The 16,886-nt window shown below is 37.1% G+C and overlaps 2 protein-coding genes across 2 annotated transcripts in view; one reads left to right on the forward strand and one right to left on the reverse strand.

Moving 5' to 3' along the window:
• The window catches only part of LOC121380839 (UHRF1-binding protein 1-like), an 81,894-nt gene that overhangs the window by 48,593 nt on the left and 16,415 nt on the right, over positions 1–16,886 (forward strand). Inside the window, exon 10 of the mRNA XM_041509827.1 lies at positions 1,326–1,850. Within this exon, the coding sequence (XP_041365761.1) occupies positions 1,326–1,850 (525 nt within the window). The remainder of the gene's footprint in view (positions 1–1,325; positions 1,851–16,886) is intronic.
• LOC121380840 (G-protein coupled receptor moody-like) lies at positions 4,421–7,932 on the reverse strand. The gene is made up of 2 exons (XM_041509828.1): positions 7,828–7,932; positions 4,421–5,784 (listed from the first exon to the last, which is right to left on the reverse strand). The coding sequence occupies exon 2, from the start codon at positions 5,677–5,679 to the stop codon at positions 4,627–4,629; it is 1,053 nt and encodes a 350-aa protein (XP_041365762.1). The 5' UTR covers positions 5,680–5,784; positions 7,828–7,932; the 3' UTR covers positions 4,421–4,626.

Consider the following 16,886-nt stretch of genomic DNA (forward strand, 5'->3'; position numbering starts at 1 on the left):
TTTTTTAAAGGCAGGGTCACGTGGTAGTTAACCTGTATCAGTTAAAGGAGACACATCTGATTTGAACTTTAGACACTGTGAACATTCTAACTCAACTAGTGTTCACAACCATAAGCCATTTTGCTAATACAATATAATGAAACCCCTATAAACCGTACACCCATGGGACAATTTCTCGCTCCAGCCGAAGGCCGTGGTATGTACTACCCTGTCTATGGGATGGTGCATATAAAAGATCCCTTACTGCTAATCAAAAAGAGTAGCTTATGAAGTGGCGACAGCAGCAGGTTTCCTCCCTTAATATCTGTGTGGTCTTTAACCATATGTCCAACGCCATATAACCGTAAATAAAATGTGTTGAGTGCGTCGTTAAATAAAACATTTCCTTCCTTCCTTCCTTCCTTCCTTCCTTCCTTCCTTCCATGAAACAAAATAAAAAGTCCAGTTTTAAAGGGTATCTGGTTTAGAGAGATTCTGTTCTATACTGATATTTAAAAAGGGACCATGAAAATGATTCAGTTTTGAGGAAATTTACTGAAAGTCCAGTTTTGGGGGGATTTCACTGTGTTTTGAAATTTCTGATAGCTAAAAGGAACAAACCTATTTTGTTTTATTTATATCTATATTCCAAAATATTGATATTAAGTTGAATATTTATATTGTATCTGTTGGAAACTTGCTGTTAATAGCAAGCATTTCAAGATTAATTAACCTTTTATCATTTAAACTGTGTGCTCCTCCTTACTTTCTTTCCTCTTTTTTTAATCTTTACTTTTCTTTCTTTCTATATCCTTTTGTTAGCCATAGTACTTTAGTACAAATATTTTTATTGCTATTGTTTCTGTCATCTTGATTTGCAAAATATGTGTATTTGTAAAATGTACGGAGAGGTCTTAATATAGGCATTTGCCATTTGGCCAATTGCAAACCGCTATATTTGATTTGCTGAAATAAATATTGTTTAAAACCAGTTGAAGTTAAATGTAATATTTTCTGACCATGCCATTAAATACTGGCTGCAATGGGACACAATAATAGTAATCTATCACACCAAAAAATCAAAGTTCTATCTATTTTATAATCAAGAAACTAATCTACTGGTTTCTAACATAATGAAACAGTGGGTTGCCCACATCCTTGAGCCTATTATGCAGTGGTGTGTTCAGGAGGTGGAGCAATTGTGATAAATTTGACTGATACCATCGTTTTCTATCATATAACATTCATTTAATATTAGGTGAAAAACCCAGTCTAGGACGCCCTAATAACATGTCTCAGTAGTTCTGTCTTTCAGTTTTTATTGCTCTAACTGGTTGTATTTTTAGGAGGTGAAAGGAAACAGTGGTTTCGGTACGCCGACAACATCGGTTCCCGCAACCCGTGGGTCCAACAGCTGTTCAGTGCCTTCCGCACCGAAGCCATGGCTGCAAGGAAAGCCTGTGGGATTAATTCCCCTGCCACACCCCAGCAGCAGAAATCACCCCAACACCAGAAGTCACCCCAGCACCAGATATCTTCCCAGCCCCAGAAGTCGCCGGTCAGATCCCCTCAACACACATCGAACCAGCTGAGACAGCCCCCAGGCAGTCCCGTTCATGGGCCGATGTCGCAGATAGGGGGGTCTCCGAGTCACCTGGCCCGGCCCAAGTCGTCCCGTCTGCTAGAGAGCTGCATGGTGCTGAAGGTGGAGGACTTCACGATCTACATGGTGTCCAGCCCCCAGAACCAGCGGATCAGCCACAACAAGTTCTTCGCCTCCGACAAGAAGCAGCTCCACCTGCCAGCAGACATGTCTGTGCTGCATCTGGAGTACACGGAATACTACTTCCCCGATGATCTAAACACTCCAGGTAAGGATGGGATGGGGTGTGGGTTTTTTTATATATATATATATATATAGGGGTATGGCTGAGTAACTCTCCATTGCTGAAACAGTAATGCTAATGGTGACAAGGCTGGCTAGGAATGTTGTGTTCCCATAATGCTAGTATCTTCATCTGTAAGTCAATTTCACTGTAAGTCGAGTCGCTAATTTCAAGCCATAAACTTCTTTTTTAATTGACCAGTTTGTAAGTCAACCCATGTCTAGATATTTTGTATTTCCAGCAGTTGAGAATCATGAATGGTTCATGCGCACAATTGTACAATATTTGAACAGAAAAGAAAATATTTTAGGAATTTTGGCATTTCACATTAGCGTTCCCATTTCCAATTAAATCTGCTAGCATCAGAAGAGAGTGTTCTTAGATGTTTCACTGTTACCTTTTAGCACTGTACAGCATGGTATTATAACTTTTTTTTCTTCTTTTTTTTAATACATAGACAAATACATTTTTTTTGTTTTGGACATTACCAACATGATGATGTTGAATGGTAAAACCACAGTATTTCCATTTCGGCCTACTTGACTACTTGACAGGGGCTTACTCCACGCTTGCTGTCAGTTGAACTATCTCAGTATCACCCAAGCCCAGGGTACACGGAACCTGCAGTGCATGTCGGGTAATCATCTCCCATGTAGGGTCATACACTAGGGAGACACACCCTTAATCGAACTCTGTGTATGTGGCCATACACCTACCCATTGAGTCTTAACAGTGCACTCACTCGGTTGGAGCCAGTACTGGCATGAAAAATCTCCAATTGTCTCAGGTGGGATATGAACACAGTACCTACCAGCCTCAAGTCTGATGGCATAATTACTACAGCACTTTTATTTATCAACAGATCGTTACAATATCCAGTGTAAAACTGACAGTTGAATGCATCCATTATTTTAACAATGTAAGGAGGATAATTCTGAGGTGAAAACTAAACTGATTTTGTTTGTACCAGATATTATTCATTCCTGTTACCCTAGTAGATTGCAGAGATTAGTGTGAACTATTTATGTTGTGCCATACAGATTGTCTGAACATTTATTATTGTCAGGTTCCAGATTTCAGAACAAACATGGGCAACATGTGCTGGGTATTGTTTACAGTTCTGCAATTAGTGATTTTTGTTATTTTAACTAAGTAAACTGCTGTCGTAGCATGTGAGATTGCATGCCTTTTCCATGATACATTTTGTAACTAAACCTTATGCCAAAACAAAAAGAAAGCTATACAGTATTATGAAATTAATATATTTGAGTGTAGACACGGGACATAATTCAAGAATAAAACTTGCCAAATGGTGATTTGTTTTGTGTTGTAATTTTCTAACCCCCTTATAAATTGACACCCACAAGATATAAAATAATATTTTGATGAAAAGACGAACTAGATTAATAAGTGAAGAAACATGCATGATACAATGAAATTCCACCAAATTAAAATACACCGGTAAATAATTACATGTATATGTACATGTATATGTTTTATTGTAATATTTGCATGGACTTTTTCATGTGCAGTCTAGTGCTCACATGAGGGAGGGAAGGAAATGTACATGTATATGTTTTATTGTAATATTTGCATGGACTTTTCATGTGCAATCTAGTGCTCACATGAGGGAGGGAAGGAAATGTACATGTATATGTTTTATTGTAATATTTGCATGGACTTTTCATGTGCAGTCTAGTGCTCACATGAGGGAGGGAAGGAAATGTTTTAACGGCACATTCAGAACATTTTATTTACAGTTATATGCTTCTATTAAAAGACATGTGAATTCATGAACATTTTGATTAGGTTTCCTATGTAAATAGTACGCATATAATTATTGTAATTCTTATATTATTAATTGTGTCCAAATGAAAACAAATCTTTCAAATGTAATTGAGCATTGTATTTCTCGTATTTATGATAACAAAAACAAACAATGTATAAAGTATCTTCAAACAGTACTTTTGCATTTTGATTCATAAATACAAATGTACATTGATTGGCAATTAATAATATTAAATTAACAATTTTATTCTTTTTAGACTAGCTAGTACATGTACGTGTATTACTTAAAACAATAGCTAATGTATTTACTTGAAGTATAATACAGCACATGTTTTAAAAGTATATCCCAATTTCTAGCAGTATTCCAGAATCTTTGAAAATTTTTACATAATGCAAAAAGGTGCCTTAAATCTTTACTAAATCTTTTCTCTTTTTTTAAATCCAAAGAGAAACTGTATGTCGAGAAGAACTCTCATTGTTGACTATTGATCCATTGCTCATGGTGCATTTTCTTGTAAAAATAGTCATTGATTTGTTTAGGATTTTCCATTGCTCTCAATAAAATCCTATGTGTTGTTGTTAATCTCCACTTCAGTTGTACATCCATCTACACATATTTCATTTCATTTCAACTTATTTTTATGCTTATATCCAATTAAGGTTCAAGCACACTGTCCTGGACACACACCTCAGCTATCTGGGCTGTTTGTCCAGGACAGTGGGTTAGTTGATTAGTGGTTAGTGAGAGAGAAGAGGGTGTAGTGGTGTTACACCTACCCATTGAGCCCTTTAAGAACTCACTCTGGGTTGGAGTTGGTACTGGGCTGCAAACCCTGTACCTACCAGCCTGTAGTCTGATGGCTTAACCACTGCACCACCGAGGCCGGTCTACACATATAATAACTCACAGAGGAGCTATCTTGAACTGAAAATCAAAGGGAGATAATTTCCCAGGGGATTACATGTCACTGCCTCACTGACAGCAGAGTGTTGGCCTGCACATGTTGTTGCAGATCTGTTTATTCATCAGCGCATACACAATGGGGTTGAAGGCTGTGTGACACAGGGCGATGTATGCCATCACCATGTACACTGTTATTCCTGTCAGGGTCAACGTGGGGTCAATTGCGTTCACGGCCAGAAATGGGGTGTGGGTGAGGGTGAAGCACAGAATGATGACAATTATCATCCTCATTAACGACATGTTCATTTTCGGCTCTCTCGCATCCTTTCTGCACTCCCTTGGTGGATTGCTGCTCTGAACAATATTCATCGGCTCTCTCGCATCCTTTCTGCGCTCCCTTCGTTGATTGCTGCTCTGAACAATACTCATCCGCTTTTTGGACCTTTTGTACTTCCACAGAATTGATCCATAACAGAACACGTGGATTGGCAGGTTTGTTAGTAATATCAGCGCACACAAGGATGCAATGAATGTTTTCGTCTCCGAATCGTCAGCATATGTGCAGTAATGTTTGTGTTTGTTGTATTCAAATTTACCCCAAATCTTTGCTAGTGGAAGAGTCTGGATCACCAGATAGACCAGCCATGACGAACCAATAAGAAATACGTTGAAATATTTCCTATTGTAAAGTTTGTTGTACAATAGTGGGTGAACGACTATGCAGTAGCGATTTATCGTGATCAGAAGCAGTGCATTGGTCTCTGAGCACAACGTGGTGTGCATCAGGTATGGGTAAAAGTAGCAGAGTCCTTCTCCAAATATCCATTTCTGCTTGTAGAAGCTAACGCCGAGAATTGGTATTACTATGACACATGTGATCAGATTGTTGATGCTGAGGTTTAGGATGTACTTGTTGCACACCTGTCTGTACAGAGACTCACTGATGATGCGGTAAATGGTGAAACTGTTACCAGTCAAGCCAACAACAGACAGAATCAATGCAAACACAAGCTGTACAATTCTGAGGTCCTCGGTTGCTCCACTTGAAGAAATGTTGACAGAAAGTTCAGAAATATTATATACCATTGTCCATTGATAGTTATTGACCGGTATAACGTTCATGTATTACTTGAGTTAAACTCCTGAATTTCAATGACTGTTCATCATCCTACTGCAGTTATTCTCTTTTATGACTTGTTAAATTCACGAAATTCCAATGACCGTAACCTACAAAAGAAGAATAGAATAGTTTGTATTAAAGGGACATACCTTAATTTTTGAACACTAAGGCATATTTTTGACTATTATAGCTGTTTTTCACAACTAAAATCATACTTTACTGAGATTTTATGGTTTAGATTATCAATTTCTGTACATTCGAAGTATTTTTGGTCATCCTGGCATTTTTAATATCACAAAATGCATTTCTCATATTTTTAAAAATGCACGTGCGTCTGAGAAGTAACAGTTATGGAGTCAAGTTTTAGTCTATTTTTAGAGGGTATTTCACCATTCCAAAGTCACAGACTCATGTTTCACTCAATTGTAACTTTATCCAAATGTGTTACAGGTTTGTAGATTAACTAAACATAGTGTTGATTTTCATGCGTTGAAACTAGGGTCTGTCCCTTTAATATTTAAATGATCATTTAAAAAATTGCTTAATGTTTAAGGATGCATACCACCATGAATTACTCCCTGCAATTCAGTACAATTTCTATGTTAGAATGTATTCTGTGCAAAATACAACAACATTGTGTGGGTCATTTGTCTAATTTTAGAGAGTATTCTCACATGTACCTTGCAAAAAGTCAACAGTGGTCAACCACAAACATTTTCAGTTAGCTGTTATACAAGTAGCAGTATACCACGTGCACAGTTGTTATCAGTTAGTACTAAATATAACAAGTAACTTCAATTGGTTATTTAAATATTACAGAGGTCAATAGAGCTGCAATGAAATATACCAAGTGGCAAATACGATACATATCACAAATATGGGGTCTCGAATACGAATAAATATTCACGAATACCAGTAATTACAGTGAATCTACCAATACTGTACTACTGACTTGCTGAATGAAGCAAGCCACCAGTGAATAAAAGTCAAAAATAGCCTTTAAATAGTAGTATGTGTTTAACATTAAACGTTTAAACGTTAAATGTTAGACATTGAAAATAAAAAAAATTAAATGTCAGTTATAAAAACAAAATTATAATAAAAAGAAAATTAACAAGACGAAAAAACAAAACAGACTGTTTAAAATACTTCTGTTTGTACATACAGCTTGCAAACTGTGGTCTTTCTAAATTTATATAATTAATAATAATAATAATAATAATAATAAAGATATACAAAAAATGAATATATTCGGTTCTTTGGGTACTGAATAACAAATATGTACCATGGATAATGAGTTGAATTAAACGCTAGAGATTAACCAACTTTTAATCATCAAAGATTTTAAAAGGCATATCAGAATTTAAAATAAAATAAAATTTGATGAACTATTTTCTAAACTGGACTATATTAAGCAGCTACAACAAGTAACAACACAGCAGTTGGTTGTATGGTGCCTTAATAGGCATGCAGAAAACAAGAACAATAGAAAAAATGGGTTTATGAGGGTTATGAGGATTTATTTTCTACCAAGCATAGCTGCTTAAAGCATGCACTTTGAAAAAGTGTTTCTAAATATAGTCTTGTGCCTTGGAAGTCTGTCAAATGTTATTAAAAAAAAAGATAAAAAAAAGCCAACAAAAACACCAACAAACAAACAAACAAAAACACCCAAAATTTTATAACTGGAGATGTGTTATTTTCTTGTTAACATTCTGTAATTAGTCATCAGAATTAATATGATGGTATCAGATGTAAACATGAAGTCTGAATTACTGTGATTCTTTACACGGTCACCCCACTTGACAGTACTTTATCTTTAATCAGAAACAAATGATTCATTTATGAATGGATAATACAAGTCTGTATGGCAAGTGATCACTCCAGCTCTCCTCCATACTCACCTGGAAAGTTTTAGGAGAGTGACAAATTGATCACCTTGCAATAAAATTTTAATGCATGCATTTTGTTTGAAACTTCATGTGATTGCTCACCTAGCACCATTTCAGGAGAGTGATCAACAACTTGCCTTGATGTTTTACTCATGATGAACACTAAGATGTATATACATTTAAAAAAAAGAGAGAATTTGATTTAAATAGAAACCAGCTGTTGACACAAATTAGTTAACAGAAGTGATTGAAACTTACCTTGAATGAATATGAAGTAGATTCGCATGTCGCATGGGTCATATGCACAGTATCGTGTAGACTAGGCTTGTACGTTATTGTGACACACAATTGGTCATACAGCACATGTAGTTCAACACCGCATATTAAATCCTAAAGGGAAATAAATACTAGTAACTGAATCACTTATCCCATCCCCAGATTGCACAAGCTGCTACAAATTTATTATCTTACTAACAGGAAATATATGCAATACAGTCAGTATCAATTAATTGGAAGATTACTGTACATAATAGAATTAAAATAAAATATGTGTTGAATAATTTTAAAATGTGAATTTTATGTATAAATATATACTCATCAATATATTGGAAATATTTCAGCCTATAATCGTCATTTGTTGCCGAGTCGTTGATATGAAATGAAAATAGTTGATTACTAAATGGGAATCCATAGTGTTGTAGCATAGTAATGCTTCTTGTCTTCAGATGTTGTTAAACAGATGAATGAATTAAACAAAAACAATTGTTGGAGGTTGGTGTGTGGTTGTGGCTGGGGGTGCGTGCAAAGATATTTTACTCAATATAAATACATGTACCCGGTATATAATTTACCCAGTATTATCAGGGGACATGTTGTTCAGTATCACATCTTGATCAGCTACACAAATGTCAAAGATTGCCACACAATTTTAAAACATTAAATAGTAGTTGATTAATAAACGTCACTGATCAAAGTTGTATTACGGGACACAAAATGTCGTTCAAACTGTCGGTTAGACAACTTTAATTTCACATGAACCTCCAATTTGTTATATGTGGAGAGAAAAATTTAGTCTGTTTTGTTTAACGACACCACTAGAGCACATTGATTTGTTAATTATCAGCTACTGGATGTCAAACATTTGGTAATTCAGACCTTTCCGCAGGATATTTTTAAGGCACTTACATTTTCAGTGCCAGCTTGGTTTTCTGTGACAATTAGCAATTAACTGTTGTTACACGAAAGGGTGCTGAAGGCCATACACCTAATTAGGTATGAAGGATATGTGTCACCTGTTAGAAGTGTGAATACCTGTGTACTGTAAAGTTTTAAAAGTTGTTACAACAGTTGATTGTCACATATAGCTAATTAAACCATAGAGGCAATTGATTTAATGCCCTTACATGATGCCAAAGCACTTACTAACACACCGAAGGCGTAGTGGCCCCCTACGCATATGCCTCTGGGGAAACCCCTGTAATTCTGACATAGTGTTAGAGAAAAAACCTGCTACATTTTTCCATTAGTAGAAAGTGATCTTTTATATGCACCACCGCCGGATAGCACATACCTTGGCCATGGGACATATCAGCCGTGATGCAGTAAAACGAAAAAATAGCCCAATGGGTCCACTGAAGGGGATTGGTCCTAGACCAATAGCACATCAAGTGAACGCTTCCCCACTGAGCTATCTCTCTTCGCTCCCCTCCCTCCCCCCCCCCCCCCCCCCCACCAAAAACGATTATACAGTCTGAAAATCACTCTATGAAGTACATGTATGTGTATCAAAGAAACTGTTCATTAATATTTTCATTTCATTTTGCTTAAAATGACAGATTACAGTATTTAGGTAAGTGATGGGTTACGCAAATATATTTCATGTAACAGATAAATTGGTAAAAATCATCTGAACAAACTTCAGGTTACCTGAAATTTTAAAATATTGTCCCCTGAATTAAGTTAATGTGTGTAATATTAATTCTTATAATTGTCTGAAATTTGTGGTTTTACTATCACGTAGTGGTGAAACAATTAATTAGTTGATGTACGAATAATTTTGAGTCTCGTGGCATTTAATCAGATATCTGTCTCCACTGAGATTACGTAACATTTTCAAATGTTTGTTTTCCACTGAGCATACATGTATGTCTAGAACATTAATATGATGTTGTGCATTAATGATGGCTCTTTAATTGGTTCAGAATGACGGCCAAATGGTATAAAATTACAATTTTATGGTCCACTGTGATAATTATAGCATATTGTTGATTCTGTTCTGTTTATTGTCTAGATGAATATGTAGCTAACTGAAGAAGTTTGTTTTGTTTAATGACACCACAAGAGCACATTCTTTATTGATCATCAGCTACTGGATGTCAAACATATGGTCATTGTGACACAATCATAGAGAAGAAACCCGCTAAATTTTTCCATTAGTAGTAAGGGATCTTTTATATGCACCATCCCACAGACAGGATAGCACATACCACAGTCTTTGATATACCAGTCGTGGTGCACTGTCTGGAACGAAAAATAGCCCAATGGGTCTATTGACGGGGATTGATCCCAAACTGACCACGCATCAAGCGAGCACTTTTCCAGTGGGCTACACCCTGCCCCTGTAGCTGACCGAAAAACAATGTTATGTTGGGGTGCAGCTTTCCTGTGAAAACTGGCATTCGTCACTCCTGAAATCAGTCAGTGTTGATATGTTATGTTGGGGTGCAGCTTTCCTGTGAAAACTGGCATTCGTCACTCCTGAAATCAGTCAGTGTTGATATGTTATGTTGGGGTGCAGCTTTCCTATGAAAACTGGCATTCGTCACTCCTGAAATCAGTCAGTGTTGATATGTTATGTTGGGGTACAGCTTTCCTGTGAAAACTGGCATTCGTCACTCCTGAAATCAGTCAGTGTTGATATGTTATGTTGGGGTGCAGCTTTCCTATGAAAACTGGCATTCGTCACTCCTGAAATCAGTCAGTGTTGATATGTTATGTTGGGGTACAGCTTTCCTATGAAAACTGGCATTCGTCACTCCTGAAATCAGTCAGTGTTGATATGTTATGTTGGGGTACAGCTTTCCTGTGAAAACTGGCATTCGTCACTCCTGAAATCAGTCGGTGTTGATATGTTATGTTGGGGTACAGCTTTCCTGTGAAAACTGGCATTCGTCACTCCTGAAATCAGTCAGTGTTGATATGTTATGTTGGGGTGCAGCTTTCCTATGAAAACTGGCATTCGTCACTCCTGAAATCAGTCGGTGTTGATATGTTATGTTGGGGTACAGCTTTCCTATGAAAACTGGCATTCGTCACTCCTGAAATCAGTCAGTGTTGATATGTTATGTTGGGGTGCAGCTTTCCGAAAACTATCGTCACTCCTGAAATCAGTCATGTTGTGCAGCTTTATGTGAAAACTGGCAAATCAGTCAGTGTTGATATGTTCATGAAATCAGTCTATGAAAACTGGCATTCGTCACTCCTGAAATCAGTCGTATGCAGTCCTATGAAAACTGGCTCGTCACTCCTGAAATCAGTCAGTGTTGATATGTGTTGGGGTACAGCTTTCCTATGTGGCATTCGTCACTCCTGAAATCAGTCGGTGTTGATATGTTATGTTGGGGTACAGCTTTCCTGTGAAAACTGGCATTCGTCACTCCTGAAATCAGTCAGTGTTGATATGTTATGTTGGGGTGCAGTCCTATGAAAACTGGCATTGTCACTCCTGAAATCAGTCGGTGTTGATATGTTATGTTGGGGTAAATCTTTCCTGTGTCGATTCGTCACTGAAATCAGTCAGTGTCCGATATGTCACTTGGGGTCAGCTTTCAAGTGTCTGGCATATGTCACTCCTGAAATCAGTCGGTGTTGATATGTTATGTTGGGGTGCAGCTTTCCGAAAACTGGCATTCGTCACTCCTGAAATCAGTCAGTGTTGATATGTCACTGAAATCAGTCAGTGTCCGTATGTCACTGAAATCAGTCAATGTCGATATGTCACTGAAATCAGTCAGTGTCCGTATGTCACTGAAATCATCAGTCAGTGTCAGTGTCCGTATGTCACTGAAATCAGTCAGTGTCGATATGTCACTGAAATCAGTCAGTGTCGATATGTCACTGAAATCAGTCAGTGTCCGTATGTCACTGAAATCAGTCAATGTCGATATGTCACTGAAATCAGTCAGTGTCCGTATGTCACTGAAATCAGTCAAGTGTCGATATGTCACTGAAATCAGTCAGTGTCCGTATGTCACTGAAATCAGTCAGTGTCGATATGTCACTGAAATCAGTCAGTGTCGATATGTCACTGAAATCAGTCAGTGTCCGTATGTCACTGAAATCAGTCAGTGTCCGTATGTCACTGAAATCAGTCAGTGTCCGTATGTCACTGAAATCAGTCAGTGTTGATATGTCACTGAAATCAGTCAGTGTCCGTATGTCACTGAAATCAGTCAGTGTCGATATGTCACTGAAATCAGCCAGTGTCGATATGTCACTGAAATCAGTCAGTGTCGATATGTCACTAAAGGTAGTACTAGACCAAATAACTTCCGGCTGGGTCAAAGTTGGAGGTGCACCGAACTTTTGATAGAGAAGTGAACACCACAAGTCCTGTGATTGGTTATAAATGTGAGTGTGTTGGTTGTAAAAAATAATAGTTTTATCTGGGTTAAAAAAAAATGCAATTTTATTTCATCTAGTACCAATGTGTCAAGTAGCCTTGTGCTTGAAACATGTATGGGGTACCTGTAAAAAAAAAGTACTTGAATTTTGTGCGGAACTAGGGTAGTCATAGACGCTACCCGTTATCTCAGAAACGAGCAGCTTGACCCCCATTTTTTTCTGATTCACTTTAAGTGTGAGGGGTGGTAGTATTTATATCCGTAGCGTTTATGTCAGTTGATACGTTGCAGGTAGGAGTTTTAGCCGCATATGTTACTATTGTCGTCTATGGGATTTGATTTGGTAGTATACACCCTAGGGTATAGCACATATTCAGTGCATAATAAAAAATATTATGATTTTGTCATTTTATTTAATTAAACTATACTGGTTGATTAATTAGCCATCACTCGACCATGCAAGTTCACAATGACCTTGACCTTGACAATAATCTCTGTACATGGCTCTGAATGGAGTTTGAATCAAAGTTAGCACTGAAGAAAAGTTGGTTTTGGCCTATAATTCATACTGTAAAGATTTCAATAATTTCTTTTTACATGGTATTTGACTTGCCATATACAACTGTTCTTAAATGTGGTATTATATATAGGCAACCTGAACTAAGATTTTAATAGCAATTTATTTTTATATTAAAAATAGCATGTGCCAATAGTGGGTTAATGTCTTTAGTTTCCATTAACATTGTTAATTTTTTATGTATGAAATTCTGAAAACTCAAATTTGTAAAGAACTTGATTTTTATTGTCATTTTGACATATTTATAGGATGCTAAGTTATATTTTAGACAAAATAGTAGTTTTATGAAAATATTTAAGTAAATTTGAAGAAAACTTTACCAAAAACATAATTAAATTTGTTGTCACTATTGTGCCTTCTATTCTTATTTGTACATAACAATAAGGTTGTTAAACATATACTTAGATCTCCAGATCATTTTTTTTCTTAATAATCACTTAGTTAGCTCTCATGAAAAAAGCATTTTGAGTTTATACTAGATTCAGAACCAATTTTTCAGATTTGATTATCTGCCTTGGATTAAGTTGATAATTTATTTTATTGTTAAAGCTGTATTACCTAATGTTACTAGCTAAATAAAATGCTGGATTACAGATTGTAGGAATACATCTAATCTACATATTGTATTCATCCGGATTAGAAAATAATGCAAGAAAATAGATGTTAGGGTAATTTTGTCATTTAAAAATAGTTTTTTTTTCAGTAATTAATCAAAAATAAATGTGTGAAAGCTGCATGATAATTCCAGATATCACAACTATTAAAACCTCCAACTACAGTAGGCTATAAATAAAATATAGTCAGGAATATTGGTGGCTGCCAATGGTTTTCATGGTTCATTATGAAAATCAGCATGGCCGATGGATTTGAAATTCCCACACCTGGTAACTTGAAGACACCACACCCAGCATACAGGATTTCCTCCCAACACTAATGTTCAGGACATTAAGTCATTACTTCATACAGGTACAGTCATGTTTGTGTTTCCTTCCTCAGACAGTGTATTTTTTTAATACTGATATTTCTTTGATGTGCCTGTTAAGGTCTTCATAATCTAGGGGTCAATCATGTGCATGTGTTTTAATGGAATTCTTTAAAGGGGTAGAGGTACTCTGACTATCTTTGTTGTCTCTATATATATACCTGAGTACACAAACCCAACTGAAAGTAAATATCTTCAGGAGTTTTATTTTAAAACATTTTGTTGTTTAATATGACATATTGCATTTGTACAAAACTATATGCAATATATATGTTTTTTGAGGTGTACATTATATTAGGTTGCACTGTAGAAACAACAGTATCAGTGAGGTTGTCAGTTTATGTCAGAATACACCAGATCCTGGTTGTCATAAAGACACATAGCTGGACACTTTTTGAAAAATGTATGTTATCAGTATAGGTAGTACTAGACCAAATAACTTCGGCTGGGTCAAAGTTGGAGGTGCACCGAACTTTGATAGAGAAGTGAACACCACAAGTCCTGTGATTGGTTATAAATGTGAGTGTGTTGGTTGTAAAAAATAATAGTTTTATCTGGGTTATAAAAAAATGCAATTTTATTTCATCTAGTACCAATGTGTCAAGTAGCCTTGTGCTTGAAACATGTATGGGGTACCTGTAAAAAAAGTACTCGAATTTTGTGCGGAACTAGGGTAGTCATAGACGCTACCCGTTATTTCAGAAACGAGCAGCTTGACCCCCATTTTTTTCTGATTCACTTTAAGTGTGAGGGGTGGTAGTATTTATATCCGTGGCGTTTATGTCGGTTGATACGTTGCAGGTAGGAGTTTTAGCCACATATGTTACTATTGTCGTCTATGGGATTTGATTTGGTAGTATACACCCTATAGGTTAACTTTATTTTAAATAAAGTTAAAACCAGACAGCAAATGTTTTATAAAGTTGTAGTCAAATATCAGGTAAAGGATATGTTATTATTTCCAATACTAGTGTTTCTGGGATGTTATGTTGGGGTACAGCTTTCCTATGAAAACTGGCATTCGTCACTCCTGAAATCAGTCAGTGTTGATATGTTATGTTGGGGTACAGCTTTCCTGTGAAAACTGGCATTCGTCACTCCTGAAATCAGTCGGTGTTGATATGTTATGTTGGGGTACAGCTTTCCTGTGAAAACTGGCATTCGTCACTCCTGAAATCAGTCAGTGTTGATATGTTATGTTGGGGTGCAGCTTTCCTATGAAAACTGGCATTCGTCACTCCTGAAATCAGTCGGTGTTGATATGTTATGTTGGGGTACAGCTTTCCTATGAAAACTGGCATTCGTCACTCCTGAAATCAGTCAGTGTTGATATGTTATGTTGGGGTGCAGCTTTCCTGTGAAAACTGGCATTCGTCACTCCTGAAATCAGTCAGTGTTGATATGTTATGTTGGGGTGCAGCTTTCCTGTGAAAACTGGCATTCGTCACTCCTGAAATCAGTCAGTGTTGATATGTTATGTTGGGGTGCAGCTTTCCTATGAAAACTGGCATTCGTCACTCCTGAAATCAGTCAGTGTTGATATGTTATGTTGGGGTGCAGCTTTCCTATGAAAACTGGCATTCGTCACTCCTGAAATCAGTCAGTGTTGATATGTTATGTTGGGGTACAGCTTTCCTATGAAAACTGGCATTCGTCACTCCTGAAATCAGTCGGTGTTGATATGTTATGTTGGGGTACAGCTTTCCTGTGAAAACTGGCATTCGTCACTCCTGAAATCAGTCAGTGTTGATATGTTATGTTGGGGTGCAGCTTTCCTATGAAAACTGGCATTCGTCACTCCTGAAATCAGTCGGTGTTGATATGTTATGTTGGGGTACAGCTTTCCTGTGAAAACTGGCATTCGTCACTCCTGAAATCAGTCGGTGTTGATATGTTATGTTGGGGTACAGCTTTCCTGTGAAAACTGGCATTCGTCACTCCTGAAATCAGTCGGTGTTGATATGTTATGTTGGGGTGCAGCTTTCCTATGAAAACTGGCATTCGTCACTCCTGAAATCAGTCAGTGTTGATATGTCACTGAAATCAGTCAGTGTCCGTATGTCACTGAAATCAGTCAATGTCGATATGTCACTGAAATCAGTCAGTGTCCGTATGTCACTGAAATCAGTCAAGTGTCGATATGTCACTGAAATCAGTCAGTGTCCGTATGTCACTGAAATCAGTCAGTGTCGATATGTCACTGAAATCAGTCAGTGTCGATATGTCACTGAAATCAGTCAGTGTCCGTATGTCACTGAAATCAGTCAATGTCGATATGTCACTGAAATCAGTCAGTGTCCGTATGTCACTGAAATCAGTCAAGTGTCGATATGTCACTGAAATCAGTCAGTGTCCGTATGTCACTGAAATCAGTCAGTGTCGATATGTCACTGAAATCAGTCAGTGTCGATATGTCACTGAAATCAGTCAGTGTCCGTATGTCACTGAAATCAGTCAGTGTCCGTATGTCACTGAAATCAGTCAGTGTCCGTATGTCACTGAAATCAGTCAGTGTTGATATGTCACTGAAATCAGTCAGTGTCCGTATGTCACTGAAATCAGTCAGTGTCGATATGTCACTGAAATCAGCCAGTGTCGATATGTCACTGAAATCAGTCAGTGTCGATATGTCACTAAAGGTAGTACTAGACCAAATAACTTCCGGCTGGGTCAAAGTTGGAGGTGCACCGAACTTTTGATAGAGAAGTGAACACCACAAGTCCTGTGATTGGTTATAAATGTGAGTGTGTTGGTTGTAAAAAATAATAGTTTTATCTGGGTTAAAAAAAAATGCAATTTTATTTCATCTAGTACCAATGTGTCAAGTAGCCTTGTGCTTGAAACATGTATGGGGTACCTGTAAAAAAAAGTACTTGAATTTTGTGCGGAACTAGGGTAGTCATAGACGCTACCCGTTATCTCAGAAATGAGCAGCTTGACCCCCATTTTTTTCTGATTCACTTTAAGTGTGAGGGGTGGTAGTATTTATATCCGTGGCGTTTATGTCGGTTGATACGTTGCAGGTAGGAGTTTTAGCCACATATGTTACTATTGTCGTCTATGGGATTTGATTTGGTAGTATACACCCTATAGGTTAACTTTATTTTAAATAAAGTTTTAACCAGACAGCAAATGT

Source organism: Gigantopelta aegis, chromosome 9, assembly GCF_016097555.1.
Source record: "Gigantopelta aegis isolate Gae_Host chromosome 9, Gae_host_genome, whole genome shotgun sequence".
Classification (NCBI taxonomy): domain Eukaryota; kingdom Metazoa; phylum Mollusca; class Gastropoda; order Neomphalida; family Peltospiridae; genus Gigantopelta; species Gigantopelta aegis.